Source organism: Phascolarctos cinereus, unplaced genomic scaffold (assembly GCF_003287225.1).
Source record: "Phascolarctos cinereus isolate Bilbo 61053 unplaced genomic scaffold, phaCin_HiC Scaffold_4;HRSCAF=312, whole genome shotgun sequence".
In the NCBI taxonomy this organism is placed as follows: domain Eukaryota; kingdom Metazoa; phylum Chordata; class Mammalia; order Diprotodontia; family Phascolarctidae; genus Phascolarctos; species Phascolarctos cinereus.
The window spans coordinates 88294257-88313504 of NW_027555847.1; the positions used below are offsets into that span (position 1 = coordinate 88294257).

The following is a 19248-nucleotide window of genomic DNA, read 5'->3' on the forward strand; positions in this document are numbered from 1 at the left end:
CTTGGCACTTAGGATACAAGGATTAAGAAGAGAGATTTTCTTGCTTCTAGCAAAGTATGGTGTACTGGGGAGATTCAGCATATGCACAAATGAATATAACGCAAAAGAGAGTGTAAAACAGACAAAAGCAAGATCTAGACAAAGTAATCAAAGACAATTGGATTAAATTGAAGGCATTAATGAAGTGCCCCAGTTGAGGCTAAAGTCCCTAGACTGGAGACTCAGAGAAGAAAGAACCAGAATTAGGAGGGCAGATATTCTCGGAATGTGTGAATGCATGGAGACAAGAAGGGAGGATTAAATTGAGGAAGAGTGATTAGTACAGTTTGGCTGAAAGATGGAGTCCAGGTCTGAAGTTAGAGATGTGGGAGTCATCTGCATAGAAGGGAGAATAGAAACCATGGGAGTGGATGAGTCAAGAAAGGAAATAGGAATGCTGAGGACTAGAATGCCTTCCAAAGTCCCTTGGGATTCTCAGATTTCCTGTGACCCACCTGAAGTCTCCCAGTCTTTTTCTCATTTCTTGGAGAGGCCCCCTGCCTGAATCTGGAATACTAGAATCTGGGCCATTTCCCACAGACTTGCCTGTCCCTAATGATTCCCCTTTCTCCACAGCTGGTGCTTCTGCCTCGAGTAGAAGAACTTCCAGGCCTAAGAAGGGGGGACCCTGGGGCATCGAGTCGCCTGAGAGAACTCAGTCGTGCCCAGTGCCTTGAAGCTGCAAGAACACCCCCCCTAGGGCCACCATCAGAGTCCTGTGCCCGCTTGATCTGTAGCATCTCTGCCCTTCTCTATGGTGGTGGCCTGGGTGAGTGACCCTGAGTGGCTGAGACTAGGGAATGTTGGGTAGAGAGGTGATCAGAACCAGGGTGGCTCATGGGACTGGAGAAGTAGCAGTGGAGTCAACAAAGGAAGTGAGAAAGAGTGGTTAAGGAATGCCTGGGGGAGGTGATGATGATAATAATAGCTAGCCTTTATATTGTGGTTTATCTTTTACAAAGCACTTTACATGTGCTGTTTCATTTGGTTCTGGTTTTAGCCTCATTTTTAGATGAGGAAAGTGAGGCAGAGAGGGAGGTTAAATGACTCACCCAGGATTACACAGCTAGGAAGTGTCTGGAATGGGATTTGAAGTCAGGTCTTCCTGATTCCAAGTCCAGCCCTCTGTCCACTGAGCCACCTCCCTGTCTTGGAGTTACCCAGGAATTGACTGGGTACTGCCCAGAATGTTCAGGATAAGAGGAGTATCTAACTCTGAAAGTGGACATGTACCTAGGGGGATAGGGTAAGAGAAATCAGAGGGTTGGGGGCATGTGTGGACACAGGGGAATAAAAAGGTGGCTGGGGGAATGAATGGAAGTGTCTTTTATGAGGGCTGAGTCCTAAGGGTGTTAGGGGGGTCAGGCATCTGGGGCTGAGTTCAGCCTGCCTCACCCAGACATTGCTCTCCCACCTCTAGCCTGTGAGTGTGACCCACAGGGCTCTCTGAGCTCCGAGTGTGCCCGTGTGGGTGGCCAGTGCCCATGTCGACCCCACGTCATTGGCCAGCGCTGTGACCAGTGTGAGCCCCAGACATATGGCTTTGGCCCAGCAGGCTGCAGTGGTGAGGACTGAGACAGACACTGGGCTAAGCACTGGGTGGACATGGAGATGAGGTTGGGACAGACCCTCCCCCCCCCCAGCCTAACCTTGCGCTGTTTCCCTTAGAGTGTCATTGTTCCCCTGAGGGGTCCACCAGTTTGGCCTGTGATCCTTTAAGTGGACAGTGCCCATGCCAGCTAGGCATCACAGGACGAAGGTGTGACCAGTGCCTGCCTGGCCAGTGGGGCTTTCCTCGGTGCCAGCCCTGTGAGTGTAATGGGCATGCAAAGCAGTGCCACCCACACACAGGTGTGTGCCGGGCCTGTGGAGATGCCACCACTGGGCGTCATTGTGAAAGGTGAGTGGAGTCTCCTCTTAAAGTCCCAAGAAAGGAGATACGGCTCCTATCCCTAGGAAACCTTCAGGGCTTGTTGGTCAATTATGGGGTGGTGGAGATAGGTGGCACCCAGCCTGGTTGTTGGCACCACACTACCCCCACAGGTGCCAGGATGGTTATTATGGAGACCCTGTCCTGGGCTCTGGACAGCAGTGCCGGCCTTGTCCCTGCCCTGGGTTCCTGGGCTCTGGTAATTACCATGGGACCTCATGTCAAGCGGATGGTGGGAGTGAACGAATCCTGTGTCTCTGTGCCCCTGGTTATGCAGGTAAGTGGTAGTAATGTGCATTAAGGCTAGAGAACCAGGGTCCAATTTTCTAAGCATCCCCCACCCCTCACAATACTAACTCCTATTTCTGTGGCAACATTAAGGTTTACAAAGCACTTTCCCTACAGCAGCCTTGGAAGAGAAGTATAATTCTCTCCATTTTATTGATGGGGAAATTGAGGATTAGAGAAATAAAATGACTTGCCCCAGGCCACATACCTAGTAAGTGGCAGATCTGATGGCAGAGCTGGGCTTTTCATACTGTGCTGTGCTGATTCCCATGGACCATGTGCCCCTCGTCCAAAGCCTGAACACCTTCACAAAGACAAAACTGTGAGGAAGCACAAGAAGTGAACTTTCTTCTCTTTCGTTATTTGTCATCACTGTTTTGATGGCAATGTTGTTGGTGATGGTGACCGCTGATGGTTATAATAGCAATTTCCTGTCACTTTAATGTTTGCAAAGACAGGTCCTTAACCATGATCCTCTATGAGTTAGGGAGCACAAATGTTCTATTATTATTCCCGGTTTATCACAATCAGAATAACACAAGATTTAGCAGCTTTTACATTAAGGGACTGCAGGGCATGGAATATAATATTCCGGAGGGCAAAGGAGATAGGATTACAACCAAGAATCACCTACCCAGCAAAACTGAGTATAATCCTTCAGGGGGAAAAAATGGTCATTCAGTGAAATAGAGGACTTTCAAGCACTCTTGGTGAAAAGACCAGAGCTGAATAGAAAATTTGACTTTCAAATACAAGACTCAAGTGAAACATGAAGAGGTAAACAGGAAAGAGAAATCATAAGAGACTTATTAAGGTTGAACTGTTTACATTACTGCATGGAAAGAAGATATTTGTAACTCATGAGACCTTTGTCAGTATTAGGGTAGTTGGAGGGAAAAAATTATATGTATGTATATAGATAGATAGATAGAGGGCACAGGGTGAATTAAAGATGAAGGGGTAATTTCTGGGGAATAAAATTAAGGGGTGAGAAAGGATTATGAGGGGAGAAGGAGAAAGAGATAGAATGGGGTAAATTATCTCACATGAAACAGACAAGAAAAGGGGAAACGGGGGAAGGTGAGAGGGAATGAGTGAATCTTATTCTAACAGGATGTGGATTAAGGAGGGAATAACATACACACTCAATCGGGTATGGAAGTCTATCTTATTCTATGGGAAAATAGGGGGGGAAGGGGACAAGAGAGCAGGGCAATGATACAGGGGAGGGCAGATTGGGAGAGGGGATAATCAGAAGCAAACAATTCTGAGGAAGGACAGGATCAAAAGAGAGAATAGAATAAATGGGGGGCGCGATAGGATGAAGGGAAATATACTTAGTTTTTCATAACATGGCTACCATGGAAGTGTTTTGCATGACTACATATGTATAACCTGTATTGAGTTGCTTGCCTTTTCAGTGAGGGTGGGTGGGGAGGGAGGAAGGGAGAAAATTTGGAACTCAAAAGTTTTAAAAACAGATGTTAAAAAAAATTGTTTTCACATACAACTGGGAAATAAGAAATACAGGAAATGGGGTATAGAAATCTATCTTGTCCTATAGGAAAATAGAAGGGGAAGGGAATAAGAGAAGGGGAAGGGGTGATAGAAGGGAGGGCAGATCAGGGGAAGAGGTATTCAGAATGCATGCCATCTTGGGATGGGGGGAGGGATGAGAGATGAGATGGGGAGAAAATTTGGAACACAAAATCTTGTGGAAGTGAATGTTGAAAACGAAAAATAAATTTAAAAACAAAAAAAAATTATTCCCAGTTTATAAATGAAGAAACTGAAGCTTGGAAATAGGAAGTCACTGAAGATTACCGATTTAGAGCTCTGAAAGAAGAGACCTGAGAGGTCACCTCAACCAAGCCCCTTATTTTACAGATGAGTAAACTGAGGCCCAGAAAAAGGGAAGTGACTCGATCACATAAGTTATATGGAACAACAATAGTAGCTTATGTTTATATAGCACTTTACAATTTTTTAAATATTTACTCATTGAGTTTTTTAAGTTTTATTTTATTTGGTGAGGCAGTTGGGGTTAAATAACTTGCCCAGGGGTTACATAGCTAGTTAAGTGTCAAGTGTTTGGCCTTAGACCGAATTTGAACTCAGGTCCTCCTTACTCCAGGGACAGTGCTCTCTCTATTCACTGCGCCACCTAGCTGCCTATTTTTTTTAATTTGTTTTTAAAATTCTGAGTTCCAAATTCTCTCCCTTTCCCCCTCATTGAGAAAGCAAACAATTCCATATAGGTTTACATAGATGTGTGTGTGTGTGTGTGTGTGTTGTGTGTGTGTGTGTGTGTGTGTGTGTGTGTAGTCATGCAAAATATACCCATAATAGTCATGTTGTGTAACAAAACGTAGACCAAAAAAACTCAAGAAAAATAAAGTGAAAAAATAAGCAAAAAAAAGTTGCTTCAACCTATGTTTAGTCACCATCAGTTCTTTCTCTGAGGATGGATAGCATTTTTCATCCTAAGTCCTTCAGAGTTGTCTTAGATCGTCTTATTGCTGAGAGTAGCTAAGTCATTCACAGCTGATCATCTTACAATATTGCTGTTACTTTGTACCCAATATGTTTCACTTTGCATCAACCCATGTAAGTCTTTGTAGGTTTTTCTGAGAGCATCCTGCTCATCATTTTATAGTACAATAATATTCCATCATAATGACATGCCACAACTTATTCAGCCATTCCCCTCAATTCATGTGCATCCCCTCAGTTTCTAATTCTTTACCCCCAGAAAAGATTTTTGAAAGTTTTATTGATGAATTTTTTACATCCTAGTCATTTCCAGATGTACCCTCCTTTTTTCTCCCCCTCCCACAATGAGCTATCCCTTGTGACAAAGGCAAAAAAGGCAGTTGAACAAAATCACCCATCACATATCCATCTCTGATAGCACATGCAGCACTGTAAACCTCCAGTCCCCTTTGTTCCACAGAAGGAGGTGACATTGTTTTGTGGGACTTTAATTATACAGTGTATTCAAGTTTTGTCTCATTTTTCTTTTCGTTTATATTGTTTTAGTCCTAATTGCTTCCCTGGTTCTGCTAACCTTTCCAAGCATCAGCTTCATATAAGTCTTTCCTTGTTTCTTAATTCCCCATAGTTGATTTCCATGGTGAGAGAATATTCCATTATATTCACATATAGCAGTTCGTCTGACTGTCCCTTTCTCAGTGGCAGCCCACTTTGTTTCTAGTTCTTAGTTATCATAAAAGTGCTGCTGCTGTTAATATTTTTGTACTTAGGGAGACTTTCTGTTGCTCTCCTCACTGGCATATACGCTTTGTAGTAGGATTGCTGGGTTAGAGGATATGAATGGTTCAGTCACTTTTTTCACATAGCTGTAGTTTGTTTTCCAGCATGATTAGACCGTCTTGTAGTTCCACCAACAGTGTATCAGTATACCGATCTTCCCACCGCCCCTCCAGCATGGGTTGCTTCCATCTTGCTGGATGTAAGGTGGGAACCTTAAGAGTATTCATTTTTCTTTTTATTATTTGGAGCCAACTTCCATATTCCTAGACTAATAGAATTAATGGATTGTAATTCTTTTCTTGAGATTTATTTGCTCGGATCCTTTGGTCACTTTTTTCTTGGGGGCTTTTTAAGATTTAAGGAACGCTTCCCCTCCCCGCCAGGATTGCTGTGAGGGACTGGCATCCCATCTTACTTGTCTCAGCATCAGGATGGTTAAATAATTTGCCCATAGCCACACAGCTGGTGTCAGAGCTCAGCCTTGTGCCCTGGGCCTAGGGCCCTGTAGAGGAGTTAATGGAATGGTTTCTCTTACCCTCTGCAGGTCCTCGCTGTGACCGCTGCTCTGCTGGCTACTTTGGGCGCCCCTGGCCAGAGGGAGTAGTGGGGAGGTCACCTTGCCGACCCTGCCAGTGCAACAACAACATCGACCCTAGCGACCCCATGGCCTGTGACCCCCACAGTGGGCACTGCCAGCGCTGTCTACACCACACCCATGGGCCACACTGTTCACACTGCCAGCCTGGCTACTACGGCAATGCCCTCTGGCCACGAGGCTGCCGGCGTGAGTAGGGTTGAATGGGAGGGAGACTCTTAGAGAGATGGTGGATCCCCACTCCCACCCCTGCCTGCATTCTTGCACACTTGTACTGTCTGTCCCTGCCCCAGCTCTGACCTCATCTTCCAAGGCTGAGCTCCTCCTTTGAGCCTTGACATTTCTCATCTCTATTTACCCATTAGGTTGCAGCTGTGACCTACAAGGCACAGTGCCTGCCCGGTGCCTGCCTGAAAGTGGCATCTGTTTCTGTGATAGGCTCAGTGGGCACTGCCCCTGCCGCCCACATGTCCTAGGGCAGTTCTGTGATCGCTGTGCCCCCCAGTTCTGGAATCTGCGAGGGCCTCGGGGCTGTGAGCCCTGTGCTTGTCATACCCAGCACTCAGTGCAGCTAACCTGTCATCCGGTAAGGGAGTATTTCAGGCTTGCACATATGCTTGAGTGCATATTTATGTGTGGCTGCCTGAGCGATGATAATTGGTGTCTGTGGATGTGTTTGAATGCCTGCATGCGTGTACATGTGATTGTGTGGGTTCATGCTTATGTGTACAACTGTATATGTATGTGTCTGCATGTAGCCATGTGTAGGGGCAACTGTATATGTGTGTGGGGAAGGATGAGCAGGTATGCCTGGGGACAGATAGTGAGAATCCTGAGCTGGCGGGGACAGAGGAAGAGGCAGGGGAGCAGAGGTTCGATAAGTCAGGGCCAGATCACAGAGTGCCTCAAATGCTGGGACACAGAGTTTGGACTAATAACCTAGAATTACAGTCAGCAAGACATTCTGGGTGCGTGTTGGACAGTTGTGGGCCTCTGTCAGTGCAGTGTAGTACGTGGACTCCCGAAAGTCTGAAGACTGAGTTTCAGGTAGGGACTTAGTAATCCTGTGACCCAGCGCTTAGTTAGCAGAGCAGCACACAGTAGGCCCTTAAAAAAAGCTTGTTGACTTGACCTTAGGCCTTAGTTTCTTCATCTGTAAAAAAGATAGTGCCACTTGAAGTCTCTCTGTCAGAGTTTTGGTGGTACTCTAGTGGAATGGGGTCAAGTCTCGGCTCTGGCGCCAGCAACTGTGGGACCAAAGACAATTACTTTCAGGCAGTGTGGTGCAATGAGGTGAGCCCTGGGCCCAGAGTCAGAGGACCTGGGGCCCAACCCTGGCTCTGGGGAGGGCCAGTTAGTACTTGTGTATAACCAAGCTACTCCCCCATACTGGCTTCAGCTTCCTCCCCTGTCAAATAAAGAGGTTGTAGTTGATTGTCTCAGATCCTTCCTATCCTCAAGGAACTTACACTGCCCTCTACAGTGATCTGTGCAAAAAAAAATGTATCATCCCCCTTTTTCTAAAAAGTTAGATTTTGGAGACAATCTAGTGTACTGTCCCTCCCTTTTACCACTAAGGAATATTGAGACCCAGAGCAGTGTCCTGACAGGTCCAGAGTCACCCAGCTAGTCTGTGGAAGGGCCAGAGCACATAGCCATGTCCCCGACTCCAAACCCAGAGCTTCTCAACAAAGGGAGGACAGGCGACTCATTCATTCATGTGGGCTTCTTTAGGGCAGAGCACAAGCATGAGTGGGTCCTTGGGTCTGAATCAGACTCACAGTGGCTGAGGGGTTCTGTCTGCAAGCCTCTGAAGACTTGCTCAAGAGAGGACAGAATTTAACTGGTTTGATTTGGTCCCAGAGGGCAACTGGTCCAGCAGCAATGGGGGCAAGTTCCAAAGAGACAAATTTAGACTGGATGTCAGGGAAATAATTAATTAATTAATTAATTGATAGTTTGCAGCGTTCACTTTTATAAGATTTTAAGCTCCAAAGTTTTCCCCTTCTCTCCCTCCCTCCCTCCCTCCCCCCCAAGACAGCATGCAATCTGATATAGGCTATACATACGATCATGTTAAACATATTTTCATATTAGTCATGTTGTGAAAGAAGAATCAGAACAAAAGGGAAAAAATAGCATGCTTCGAAATACATTCAGACTCCATAGTTCTTTCTCTGGGTGTGGATAGCATTTTTCATCATGAGTCTTTTGGAAAGGAAAAAATTCTTTACAATTAAAATTGTCCCAGAGTTGAATGGGCTGCCTCAGCGGGCAATGGGGTCATTGGAGGTCTTCAATATGCTGTGTTTTGAGGCCACTAGGTGGCGTCATAGTGTACAGAGTGACAGGCCTGGGGTTGGGAAGGACCCAAATCTGAGGACAGCCTCAGACACGTCCTAGCTGTATGAGTCACTTAACCCCTGTTTGCCTCAGTTTCCTCATCTGTAAAATGGGGATGATAATAGCACCTATCAAGATTGTTGTAAGGATCAAATGTGATAGTAATTGTAAAGTGCTTAGTGTCATGCTTGGCACACAGTGATTGCTATGTAAATGAATATATAGATTCTGTGTTTTATATAGATACATAAAATATAATCCATGTAATAGAATAACATCAAATTATATATATGATATGTTATAGTGAGAATTCTTTGAGGGGTGTGGATGCCTGCTAAGGTTCTTTTCATCTCTAAAATTCTGGGATGCTGTGATCATAGGCTCATAAGGTTTAGATCAAGAAAGGGCATTAGCAGTCATTTAATTCTGATTTCACAGAGAAGGGCTGTGAGACCGAAGGAGGGGAAATGATTTACATGGTTTGTATCAGAACCAGGATTTGAATCAAGGAAAGGCTGGTTTAGGATTGAGGCAGAGATGAAGGAGCCAGTAGGGAAAGATTGAAAGTGCATGAGAGTGACTGAGGGGGATGATGTACAGGCTGAGGTCCTAGAGGAGTTGGGTGGGTAGAGATGAGTTAATTTGTGGGGAAGGAGGGTGGACTGGGGAAGGATCAGCCTTGTCGAAGAGAAGGGAGTTACAGAAAGCAATAGAAAGACTGACTGAGAACCTCTGTGTACATGGCCTGTATCTTTGTTCTTCCAAGAGCCCCCATGAAGGGACTCCTGTCCTGGTCTCATATCCCCACAGGTCACTGGTCAGTGCCCATGCCGGGAAGGATTTGGGGGACGTACCTGCTCTCAGTGCCAAGAAGGGTACTGGGGGGCCCCAGAGAAGGAGTGTAAAGGTGAAGAGTAGAGTACCTAGAGAAGGTGGACTGAGGGTGAGGGGGACGTTGTAGAGACAGCTCGATATGGTGGAAAGGGTCTGGGTTTAGCCATTAAAGGACCTGGGTTTGAATCCTGTTCCTTCTATTTCCTAGCTGCATGGCCTTAGACAACTCACTTCCCTTCTGAGTTTTTTACCTCATCTGTAAGATGAAGGGATTGGACTGGCTGGATGTCTAAGGTGCCTTCCATCCTGCAGTCCTAAGAAGTGCAAAGTGTGTGGGGGAGGAGTTGGATGGATTTGGGGACCAGAGAAATCAGTTCCCTGTGCTGATCCCAGCTTCTTTGTTTTTCCCCAGCTTGTGCCTGTGACCCTCAGGGCTCAGTCTCTCTGCGTTGCCACCCTAGGACAGGGGCCTGCTCGTGTCTCGATGGCATCTCAGGCCCTCAGTGCAAGGCCTGTGCCCGGGGCTCCCAGGGCAGTTTCCCCCACTGCCGTCCCTGCCCAACCTGCTTCTCTCAATGGGATGGACAACTGGATGCCCTCCAGCAGCGGCTGGCCACTTTGGCTCAGGGGAGGGATGCCCTGAGTGAGGTGGCTCCTGATAGGGGCAATGGGGGACGGCTGCTGGCCCTGGAAGCAGCCATAGGGCAGGTCCAGGGAGTCCTGGTGTCCACCCGTCCCCTGGTGGGGCCCTTGCAGCAACTCATGCAACATCGGGATATACTCAGGCAAGGCCAAAGAGCCCCAAGGGCCTGGAGAGGGGTGGGTGGGATCTTAGGGTCTGGCAGGAACTGGGGAATCAGGGACCAGGCTTTAGAGGTCATTTCCTAAGTCAGAGGTCAGCTTCTGGATGTCAAAGGTTGGTCTGCTGGAGTTGAGGGCTAGTCTTCAGCCCTGAATGTTTCCCCATCTTCTTTATAGGAGGGAGGTGTCAGTGCTGGGCCGAGCACTTCGAGGGGCGGAGCGGAGTGTGGGTGTGAGTGGTCCCTGGGCTGGAGCTCAGCACTCCCGCATAGGCCAGCTGGCACAAGAAGTAGAACATCTCAAACACTTGACGGTCCAGCTCAAGGAGGCCCCAGGAGGAGCCGGGGGGGGTATGGCCCAAAGGGGTGCTGGTGATGCTTCTGGGGAGGACTTGGGAAGGAGGCTGGTCCTTACAAGCTGACCTGTTTCCCCAGATGCTGCTTCCCTGGTCTCCAGGGCTGCTTTGATCTCCCAGGAGGCTGAGTTTGGTGTTAGAGTCACGACTGCCCTGATGGACACAGAGAGTGCCCTGAGCCAATCCCACAATGTCCGAAGCAGAACAGAAGGGCTGCTGCGAGAGATGAAGCCTCCCTTCAGAGCTCCTGCCTGGAGGGAGCAGCTCCAGGGACTTGTGAATGCCTCCTGGGCCCTGAGCCCCAGCTTGGCCCAGCTCAAGGTCAGAGCCTTTGGGACAGGAATGATGCTTGGGGTGGGGGACTGTGGCCCTAGGAAAGATCTCCAGTGGAAGGAGATCTCTGGTGGGGCTCAGACATCCCAGACAGGGTTTCTGGTTTGGAAGAACCTGAATTTAGAATCTCTTCCTTCCCACCTCTGTGAGTTTGGGTGAGTTTTCCTCCTTCTACCTCCCTTGGCCTCGTTTCCTTCTCTATAAAATTACTAAGTTAAACTAGATAGTCTTTCCAGCCCCTTAGAGTCTGGACATTCTGGGCTCTGCATTTCTGTGACTGTGACCAGGAGTCTCTGGTATCACCTGTGTTCCAGAGACACCACTGTGGTCCCATTGTCTGTGTCTGCAGGTCTGTGGGGGGCCATGGGGTGTAGGGAGGGCCTGTGCTCTCTCCCCTTGTGGGCCAGCTTCTTGTCCTGGGGCACTGCCTGCTTCCTTGAGGGCACTGGGGACTGCTCGAAACACATCCCATGCTTTGGGTACAACAGGTACCAGACTGGGACGGCTACACCGCCGGGTAAGGAGGAGCCACACTGTGGGGGATGACAGGACTGGAATTAGAAGCATGGGGAAGATGAGCACGTGGGTGAGATTTTGTAGGGGGATGAGGGTAGGGCCAAGACAATTAAGAACCAGCCCCACTAATTCACTCCACTCCCCCAGCTGCAACGCATTGGGACCATGGCAAGGGCTGCCCACTTGCAGGCTGAGGAGACACTGAGTAGAGCTCGAGTCACATGGCGTGGGGCTGGCACTGCTCCTATCTTGGCCACCATCCAGAGGATCCGGGCCTTCCTTACAAGTAAGGCCAAGGTCAAGAGGAATAAGATACCATTCCTCCTCCCCTCCAGTCAGACCCCCAAGCAGGGATATGAAGAGTTCGGAGCTCAGGGGCTCAACACACCCTCTCCCTCATGATCAGGGTTCAGGCAAAGTCTAGGTCAAGAGTAAGGTTGACAAGTCAGGGTCATATCAAGAGTTACCAGGAAGTTAGAGTTTGTGCCAGGGTCACAGTTGAGGGGTGGTGGGGGTCTCTCCTTGTCCCCATGAAAGCACAGACTTCCCCCACCCAGGTAAAGCAGAGTTTAGGGCCAGGCCTGGGGGGCCTGAACTAAAAAGAACACTAGCTTGATTCAGAAGACCTACATTTGAGTCCTGCCCTCAATACTTAGTAGCCGTATGATCTCAAGGAAGTCGATTTCCTTCTATTGAGTTTCAATTTTCTTGTCTGTAAATGGGTATTATAATATGCTACTTACTCTCAGGGGTAGGTCATGGGATTTAGATCTAGAAGGGCTTTAGAGATCTTTTATTCTGAGGAGAGTGTTGGGCCTTAGAGATCTTTATTCTAAGAAAAGTGTTTTGTAAATCTTAGAGCAATATAGAAATGGGAACTTTTGCCAATCTTATGCCACAGTGCCCAGGGCGCTGGGCCTGGAGTCAGGAAGACCTGAGTTCAAATCCAGCCTCAGATACTTACTGTGAGACCCTTGGCAAGTCACTTTACCTCTGTTTGCCTCACCTTCCTCAGCTGTAAAATGAGGATAATAACAGCACCTACCTAAGGGTTGTTGTGAAGATCAAATGAAATAATATTTGTAAAGCACTTAGCTCAGTGCTTGTTCCCTTCTCCTCCCCTTCCTCCTTTCCTCCCCTCCCAATGAAGTTTAAGAATCAGAATCCTTGGGGCAGCTAGGTGGCGCAGTGGATAGAGCACCGGCCCTGAAGTCAGGAGGACCCGAGTTCAAATCTGGCCTCAGACCAAACACTTGACACTTACTAGCTGTGTGACTCTGGGCAAGTCACTTAACCCCAATTGCCTAAAAAGAAAAAAAAACCCTAAGAATCAGAATCCTTGTCCCTAGTCCTGATATCAGTTCCTTGTCTCCCCTTCACTCCAGATGAAGGAGCAGACCCTGAGAGCGTGGAGCTGGTGGCCCAGAGAGTCCTGAAAATCCCTCTGCCCCAGGGGGGCCAGAGAGCCATAGAACAGCTGCTAGAGGAGATCCAAGCTGCCCTCCAGCTCCCAGACAGTATGGACTGGGCTCTGCCTTCAGCCCAGGGCCTCCTTCAGCAAGTACAGTGGACCAGGTGAGGAGCTGGGGCTTTCTGGGTTATAGAATGTGCAGCTGGACACAAACTGAGACTAAAGCTGGGCTTGGTTAAGGGACTTGTCCAAGGTCCCACTGGGGAGTAGTGGCAGGGCCAACATTCAGTTAATGAGCATTTTTTAAAGTGCGTACTGTGTGTCAAGCACCGTGCTAAATAAGTGAGTGCTAGTGATACAAAGAGAAGCAAGACCGTGGTCCCTGCCCTCAGGGAGGCCCCAGTCTAAAGGGGAGACCACACGGAAACAGTTGTCTGTATAAGACAGAGATAGAGCACGTGGAAGGTAATCTCAGAGGGAAAAGCATGGGGCAGGGGCTGGGAGCCAGGGAGAGAGCTGGGGAAAGGCTCTCAAGAGGGTAGAATGGGATCTGAGCCTGGAAGGAAGGAAGCCTGTAGGCAGAAGTAAGAAAGGAGAGTCCCAGGCATGGGGGACAGCCAGCCAATGAAGAGGTACCAAGTTGCTGGATCATAGACTTCATGCAAGGGCATGAGAAAAAGGAGCCAGGCTGTGCAGAGCTTTACCTGCCAGCAGGACTTGAACCCATGTTTTAAGACTCCAGGTCCAGCTCTCCGTTGACCAGGGAGGACAAATCTTGCTTTGCTCACATAGAACATTAGAGACTAGTCAGGCTCACTGGATACAGAGTGCCTGAAGGCATGTTTATCTGATCTAGACCCCTCCTAAAGCAGAGGAGGACACCATGGTTTGCCCAAGGCCACCTACAGCATGGCAGAGATGCTCCCATTTATCAAGGGATTTGAAATCCAGCACTCCATCCATTATGTGTCACACATTATGCATTGCTAATAAGGCCCTCTCTGAGACCACTGAGCACTCAGGGTTGGGGCCGGGGCCAGCTGACCTTCCTTCCCTGTGCCCACAGGGAGGATGCAGACAGAACTCAGGACAATGTTGGGAAGACCCGGGGAGCTCTAGCTGAGGCCCAGAACAATATAGGGAGAGCAGAGAGAGAGCTTCGAAAAACAAAGCAGGCACTGAGGAGCCTAGAAGTTCAGACACAGGAGGTAAGATCCCGGGGCTCCCATTCCTCTCCCCTAGGCCCCATATTTCCCAGAACCCCTAGATTCCCCTCAGATACTCTAACATTTGGCACCTGCCAGTGGTCTAGGAAACCTTCCCCACAGTCCCATATGCCTCTAACACTCCCAATTTAAAAAATCACAATATCTCACAGCCTCAATCACACAAACCTTCCTGATGTCCTCTCAAATCCTTAAACTTGTCCTGATGTCCCTAAATACATTTCAGTGTCCCTTGTGTCCTTGAACATTCCTGAGACTTCCCCCAGTGACCTCCAGATCCCCCACCACCTCCCCAAAGTCTCCAGTGTCCCCCTCCAAAAGAATAGAAGCAGGCCTTCAGTGCAGAGGAAAAGGTAAAAAAGAGGGTTGGAAGAGGTACAAGAAAAACCTGCCCTGTGTCAGGATATTGGAAAGTAGAAAAATGTCACACAGGAAGGGAAGGAAAGACATATTCTTGGTACACTTGGAATAAAGAAAAAAATTTGATGGGGCAGCCAGGTGGCCCATCAAAGCACTAGCCCTGGAGTCAGGAGGACCTGTCTTCAAATCTGGCCTCAGACACATGATACTTACTAGCTGTGTGACGCTAGGCAAGTCACTTAACCCAGATTGCCTCACCAAAAAACAAACAAACAAACAAACAAATTTGAAGCTCTTGAAGAAGAATGGAAAAACCTGCTTTGTGGAGGAAGCAGCTGCCTGTCCACTTGTGGGGCTGTTAGGTGAGAGAGCATTCACTAAGGGTCAGAGGCAGATGAGAGTGGTGATTGCTCACTCTTTTCTTGGAGTCATTTTGATAACGGTCGGTCACAGAGAGGTCTGTTATTTTCTTGGTAGCACATGGATTTGGTACATAACTGAGAACCTCCCATAGCTTGTCAAAACATATGACTAATATCTACTTCTGGTGATTCATATGGGCACAAATAATATCGCCAGAAGGAACCTATAAAGTATTGCTAGAGATTATAAAGTGTTGGGCAAGAAGCTAGAGACCAAAAGGACCCAGGTGGTATTTTTGTCACTGCTTCCCTCTGAAGGCAAGGGATGCAGGAGAGAACAGCTGACTAAGAAAATGATGCTTGAGAGTGGGATTTTGATTTCTCAGCCGTGGCTTGAAATAGAGGAACGACAGACCTCTGGACAGGGATGGAGCACACCTAACAAAGGCCTTGTATCATACAAATCTAATCAGAAGGGCTTTAAGCTAAGAAGAGGGAAAAATATGCTGGCATGTATTCAAGCTGGAGACCACAGAGAATACCTGTGTTGTAGGAAAAGAAACAGCAGTTTGAGATACCCTGAAGCCCACAAATGACAGAATCCAAGAGAGGAACCAGCAATAAGTCCCACAGCTTCAGGTGACATAGATCCATAAAATACAAGCAACAGGCAAAACTAAACTAGAGGTTCTAAGAAGACAAATTTGACCTCCTCCTTCTCATTGAGACCTGACCCATGACTGAAAAATGGTTCTGAGTTAGTATTCCTTATAGAAAAAAAAAACAAACAAGCTAGGTAAAACTGTGACGTAGAAGCACTGTATATTAAGAAGGCATCCTCCTGTGTAGTAATCCAGGAACCAGACGATTTTGGCGTGGGAGTACATTATAGATGATATGGACATGTTCGGGAAACGTCACCATCCTGGAACTGAAGCAGGAAATAGCAAGGGCAGTGATGGTGGAAGGGAGAGTCATCTGTCTAGCCTTTGGCAGGAACTCTGTCTAAAGAAGAGCAGTCAGTGACTTCTTAACTTACCTTAATGATATTTCCATGCTTCAGGAAGTTCCACCAAGAAAGAGAAAAAAAATCTCTTTTGATTCTACTTCTCAGTTACATGGAAGAACTGGTTCCTGAAGTGGAAATGTTGAGTCTCTTGGAGGGGGTTGGGGGGACCACTGCCTTGTAGAGTTTGTGACTGAGAAGGATAAGAAGGTTGGGCATCATTGGACATGCTTCCTAGACCTTCAGAAAGCAGATGTCAGAGGGTGTAGATGAGGGAAAAAAAGCTAGTGTTCCATGAAGTAAAATAAAATTCTACTCTGGAAGTCAGCCCAGGAGCGATGGGAGACTCTCAAGAATGAAATTCTGAAGACACAAAGACAAACAGTTCTGATAAGGAGGTAAAAGGGCAGTTGTTTGAAGAGAACAAAAGTAGATACACAGAGAATACATCACCCAACTTGGGTTTTCAAAAGATAAGTATAGCAGACTGAAGCAAGAGTAATAGGCATGGTATGGTAACAGGATCAGTGCAAACACAGCAGAGTTCTGTAAAGATGGTGTCAGTAGAATTAAAGCTTGGAGCAAACTGAGACCTCTGAGGAAAGATAAAGACTTAATGAAAGAAAGAAAGAAAGAAAGAAAGAAAGAAAGAAAGAAAGAAAGAAAGAAAGAAAGATGGGTTTTTAAAGGCTGTATTAAGGAAAGTGAGATCAAAGAAGGGAAAGAACTTGGGGGAGTGTGGGTGGAATGGTGATAAACTGAGCCAAGCTGCTTGGCTCTTACCTGAGCTGTTTTCTCTGCCGAGCAAAATCTCCTTTGGACTGGAAAGGATGAGAAAGATGTCTAATGGGTAGTGGATAATCGGTCTAAGTAAGGGGTTAGCTGCCACGATATAGATGGAGTATCTTCTCAGTTCTTCAGGGTACTGGAGCTAGAAATTCAAAGAATAACCACCATGTTAAGGAGCTTACATTCCATTGTGGCACAGACAACATGTATGTATAAACATGTACAGAAACAATACAAGGGAGTTAAGGAGGGAGGGCACTAGCCCTTGAGAGGTATGGTTTAGAAAAGGTTTCATGTAGAAGGTGATGTTCCAACTGTCTCTTCTTTTTTTTTAACTTTTAGGCATTTGGGGTTAAGTGACTTGCCCAGGGTCACACAGCTAGTATGTGTCAAGTGTTTGGTCTAAGGCTGGATTTGAACTCAGGTCCTCCTGACTTCAGGACTGGTGCTCTATCCACTGTGCCATCTAGCTGCCCCTGAACTGTGTCTTGAAGAAAGAGAAATTGTGTAAGGTGGAAGAGAGGAGGGGATATATTTTAGTCATGGAAGATGTAAAGACATGGACACAGGAGATGAAGTACCATCTGTGAGGAACACGGAGGTGGCCAGTTGGCCTTCTGGATGGTAGAGTGTGGGAAAGAGAATGTGATGAGACTGCACAGAGGGGTCAGGGCTAGGTTGTGAAGAAGGGTTTTAAAAGCCAAAGAAGATTTCACATTTGATCCTAGAGGCAATAGGGAGCCACTGGAGTTTATTTGGTAGGGGAATAAAATGGTAAATTTTTGCTTAAGGAAAATGTCTTTGACAGCTGTTTGGAGAACAGACTGAAGTGGTGAAAGACTTAAGGTAGGGAGGGCAACTAGGAACCTGTTACCATAGTCTGTTGAGGTAATGAGCTCCTGAACTAAGATGGTGATTGTGTCAGCGTGGAGAAGAGGTTAGATGCAAGAGATGTTGGGGAAGTAGAAATAAGATTTGGCAACTGATTTGAGAAGCAAGGTAAAGGAGGGTGAAGAGTCAAGGATAATGCTGAGGTTACAAACCTAGGAGATTGGCAGAGTGATACCTGCAGTAGAAATAGGGAAAGAATGAATTCTGTTTGGTACATGTTAAATTTTTAAATGTTCAGTTTGAAATGTGCAATTGGCAGTTGCTGATTTGAGACTGCAGTCCAGAGGAGAGATTGGGATTGAATATATAGATCTGGGAATCTTTTGCTTAAAGATGATAATTTAACTTGGGGGGGGCAGCTAGGTGATGCAGTAGACAGAGCACTGGCCCTGAAGTCAGGAGAACCCGAGTTCCAATCTGGCCTCAGACCAAACACTTGACACTTACTAGCTGTTTGACCCTGGGCAAGTCATTTAAACCCAGATGCCTGGAAAAAAAAATTGTGGCAGCTGATGAGTTCACTCAGAGAGAGAAGAGGACAAAAAGCCTTGGAGAACACCCACAGATGGGGGAATGATATGAACATTGACACAGAAGAGGCTTAGCAGGAATCTGTGGTCAGACAAATGGGAGAACAAGGGGAAAATCTCCAGTGTCAGATACAACAGAGAGATCAAGAAGGATGAGGGCTGAGAAACCACTGAAATCATGGATAACTTTGGAGAGGGTAATTTCAACTGAATGATGAATGGGATCAGAAACCATACTGCAGAGAAGTGAGAAGAGAGGAAGTGGAGGCAATGAATGTAGACAGCTTTTTCTAGGAGTTTGTCTGGAAAAGGGAGAAGACAGATAGGACAGTAGCTTGGGGGAAAGGTTGGCCTTATTGAAGTTTTTGTTTTTTAAGATGAGGAGAGTTGGACACATTTGAAGGCACTAGCTATAGACTGAAGATTAGAGAGAAAGGGGAGATGATTGAGGGGTCTCCAGTAACCTGGAGAAGACAGGAGAGGATAAGATCAAGGGCACATGTTAAGGGGGTTGGACTTGGCAAGAAAAGCCACTTCATTATCACAGACTGGGAGAAAGTAGTAGGAAGAAAGAGAGAGAAAGTGATATCAAAGATTTTTGGGATGAATTGAATGGGAGAAACCAGAACTCAAGTCAGATTAAGTCAAATGGCCTCAGTTTTCTCAGAGGCCAAGTCTTCAACTCAGGGAAAGGGAAGGTATGAGAGAGAAAACAAGACTGGGGAAGGGCAAATGTCCAGATTTTTGCAATGGGAAGAGAATGGATTATACAAACTATAGACCAGTGAACTTGACATTGATTCCTTGTATGTATTATTAAAGATAATGAGGAAGTGGTGAGCCAAGAGGCAGTATAGCCTCATCACAATTCTACAGGCCATGCCAAACTAAGTTTATTTCCTTTTTTGACAGGATACTAAGCTGATAGATCAGGAGAATGTTATGGATAAAGTTTATCAAGATTTCAGGAAAGTGTTTGATAAATAAAATAGCGTCTGCTATTCTTACAGAAAAGATGTAGAGTTATGTGTGTGTGTGACACAGTATCATTAGATGGATTTGGAACTCATTAAATGTTGGGATGCAGCGAGTGGTTATTGAGGGTTCATTGTCAGCTCCAGGGGAGGGTGAGCCCACCGAGCTGTGCTTAGCCTTGTCTGTTATTGTCTCGGGGGCTTGGATCAAGGCATAGATGGCCTTTTTATCAAGCTTGCAGATGACAGAGCTGGGGGAGCCGGCTAACACACTGTTTAAGAGAATCAAGATGCAGAAGAGCTTGCCTGGCAAGAACATTTGCTGGAATCTAATAAGGCGACATTTAATAGGGATAAATGTGAAGTCCCACCTTTGGGTTCAAGAAATTGAC

The 19248-nt window shown here is 46.8% G+C and overlaps 1 protein-coding gene across 1 annotated transcript in view; it reads left to right on the top strand.

Annotated features, from left to right (window-relative positions):
• LOC110216959 (laminin subunit beta-2-like) overlaps positions 1–19248 on the top strand; it is a 37917-nt gene that overhangs the window by 13721 nt on the left and 4948 nt on the right. The window contains 14 exon segments of the mRNA XM_078151693.1: positions 616–808; positions 1460–1603; positions 1708–1939; positions 2083–2246; positions 6075–6314; positions 6491–6711; positions 9279–9375; positions 9715–10087; positions 10281–10453; positions 10538–10779; positions 11141–11308; positions 11455–11593; positions 12693–12882; positions 13785–13926. Of these exon segments, the coding sequence (XP_078007819.1) occupies positions 616–808; positions 1460–1603; positions 1708–1939; positions 2083–2246; positions 6075–6314; positions 6491–6711; positions 9279–9375; positions 9715–10087; positions 10281–10453; positions 10538–10779; positions 11141–11308; positions 11455–11593; positions 12693–12882; positions 13785–13926 (2718 nt within the window).